This window comes from Zingiber officinale, chromosome 3B (genome assembly GCF_018446385.1).
Source record: "Zingiber officinale cultivar Zhangliang chromosome 3B, Zo_v1.1, whole genome shotgun sequence".
Taxonomy (NCBI): Eukaryota; Viridiplantae; Streptophyta; class Magnoliopsida; order Zingiberales; family Zingiberaceae; genus Zingiber; species Zingiber officinale.
Window position 1 is genome coordinate 79,548,056 of NC_055991.1, and position 2,508 is coordinate 79,550,563.

The 2,508-nt window shown below is 34.9% G+C and overlaps 1 protein-coding gene across 1 annotated transcript; it reads right to left on the reverse strand.

The window, feature by feature from the left end:
* Window positions 1-300: 300 nt before the first annotated feature.
* Window positions 301-1,092, reverse strand: LOC122054965 (glutathione S-transferase T3-like). The gene has a single exon (XM_042616374.1). The coding sequence runs from the start codon at window positions 1,090-1,092 to the stop codon at window positions 301-303; it is 792 nt and encodes a 263-aa protein (XP_042472308.1).
* Between the last annotated feature and the right edge of the window lie 1,416 nt (window positions 1,093-2,508).

The following is a 2,508-nucleotide window of genomic DNA, read 5'->3' on the forward strand; positions in this document are numbered from 1 at the left end:
ATACACCATTAAATTTTTTATAAAATTTTAATTTATAAATTGCTAACATGAAATAAAATTAATAATTAAAAAAATACATGCATCAAATAAAAAGACATAAATTATAATAATATATAAAAATAAACGTAAATTCATCTACACGTCATGTCTCTGTTTAATTTTTTCCACCATTTTCTCATGTAAATAAACTTATCATGGTGTCATCTCACTGATATCCTTCATAATAATTTCATAATACTTATGAAAGATCTCAACTTCCCGTAAAACCATTTTTTGTATTTGATATTTTTTAATATCTTGTCATTCTTTGTCGATGTCATGTTCCATTGTGTCACCCTCTCTGGCTTTAGATTTGCCCTTCCTCTTCGCTGCCTTTTGCTCTATCGGACGAATGAGGACTTCAGAGTCATCTAAATCAACACTTGTATCTGGATTTGATGTCGAAGTGTTTCCTCCTGATTCAGATGTCATTGCCTTCTTGTTAGAGTAATGAGCAATTGATTGTGGAGTATATTTCTCATATTCTTTGAGAACCCTCCACACATGCATATACTTAAAATCTTTGTTATTGTTGTTGGCTTTCCACATATTCAGTGCATTCTCCAACACATTCTCGTCACTCCAACTGCTTTGTCGATAAGTATAAAAATTATTATAAGTTGCAGAAAATTCATTTATCATCGGTGCAAACCTATAATAATGTGATTTCAGCCGCTGATAACTTCTCGTCATAGATCCAGTGGGGCAATATTTGTTATAGTAATCAACTATACGTTTCCAAAAAGCTTGATCATTCTGGTCATTACCAATGATTGCATCAGTGCTTATAGCTGCCCATGACTTCGCAAGGACCACATCTTCATCGAGAGACCAAAATCTTCGTTTCGATTCATTTTCCTCCAACTCAACTTCACGCTCTGCTTGTGGTAAGTGTGGTGGCAACTGAGTTGTTGAAACAGATGATGGTGTTAGAGATTCTTTGTCGATGATTGATGAATCAATAGTTACACTTCTTGATTCATTTGAAAGTATGATAGGTGGTTGAGTAGGAGAAAATATGTAAGGATAAGGCATCCCAAGTTGGCTACCCATTGCTGGCCAATTTTAGGATGAATACATACCAAATGGAGTTGCGGCGGCGTTACTTGGATTCCACGTTTGCAAAAAATTTTGAGATCTTTGGAAATTTGGGAAATTTGGAGAATATTGTGAAACATATGAAATATTTTGAAAATTTGGAGGATATTGTGTGTGAGAGAATATATGAGGATATTGGATATTTGGAGAAATGTGAGTATTTTGAGAAGATGTATTTCCTTCCGTATTTGAAGAATTCAAAAGATTCGTAAAGGAAGTATTGAGATTTTCATCCATCTCGAATACAAATAGGAAATGAAAAGAATAAATGAGTTGAGAGCAAAGATAGTAATGGAATGAATGAAATAGATCTCATATTTATAGATTTTTTTATATATTAAAAAAATTAAATTATAACCGTTGAACAACGGTTAAAAATTAACCGTTGTTCAACGCCATACAACGACTAATGTTCTGTTGTTCTATTTTTTTTTACTATTATATATATAAAATAAAATGTTGAAGAAGCGACTCCGTAACCATGGAACCGCTTCTTCTATTAAAGGGAAAAACCTCCCTCCACTATGGGAGGGAGGTTTTTCCCTGCTGCCAGTTCACAGTGAGAGCTTTGAAAAAGCTTCCACTATGGATGTTCTAGGAGGGTCCGAATACTCTCTTTCTTCAATTTGAGCATAGCCACGGAAAAAAACAAACAAAAAAGAAGCTAAAAACTTTGGCCACTGTTGGTCAGGACATCTCTAATGGGGATATTTGGAGGAGATATTTTTTCAAATATCTCCCTCTCAAATATCTCCCATTATGATGGATATTTTGAAAGATGAATAGAAATCACTGGGCATAACTTTATGACCGATGATTTCATGATAGGTGGCATGCAAGTGGGCCCATAAAGGGTAATGATTACTTTATTAAGATATTTTATTATATAATTTGAGATATTTGAGAGTAAGATATTTGGTAGGTAAGACCTATAAATATTTGGTTGACGGGATATTTGATTGTGAGATTTGGGATATTTGAGGAGTGAGACATTTGATTGATGATGTGGATGGGCATTATAAATATTTGAGAGAAATATTTAGTATTATTGTGGATGTTCTTAAAAATTGGAAGAGTCTTGACACGTGGAATGATCGGGTTGGGTGGAGTGACTATGATAGATCCTCTTGACAAGAGAGCGGATCTTGTTATTTATAAATTGTGGACCAAAGGATAGGATGATTTTATATGAGATTGGATAATTTAAATGGACTGTACTTATTTACGGGTGGGACCATCCAAATCATTCAATTTCTTACCAGGAGCATTCGCCGTGGGCTCCTCAGTGTGTCACTGTGCGTGTGTCGGCTACTCGGCCGTGTATCTGCGGCTTACTGGGCCACTTCGGCCCAATGTATGGCAGCCCAGATT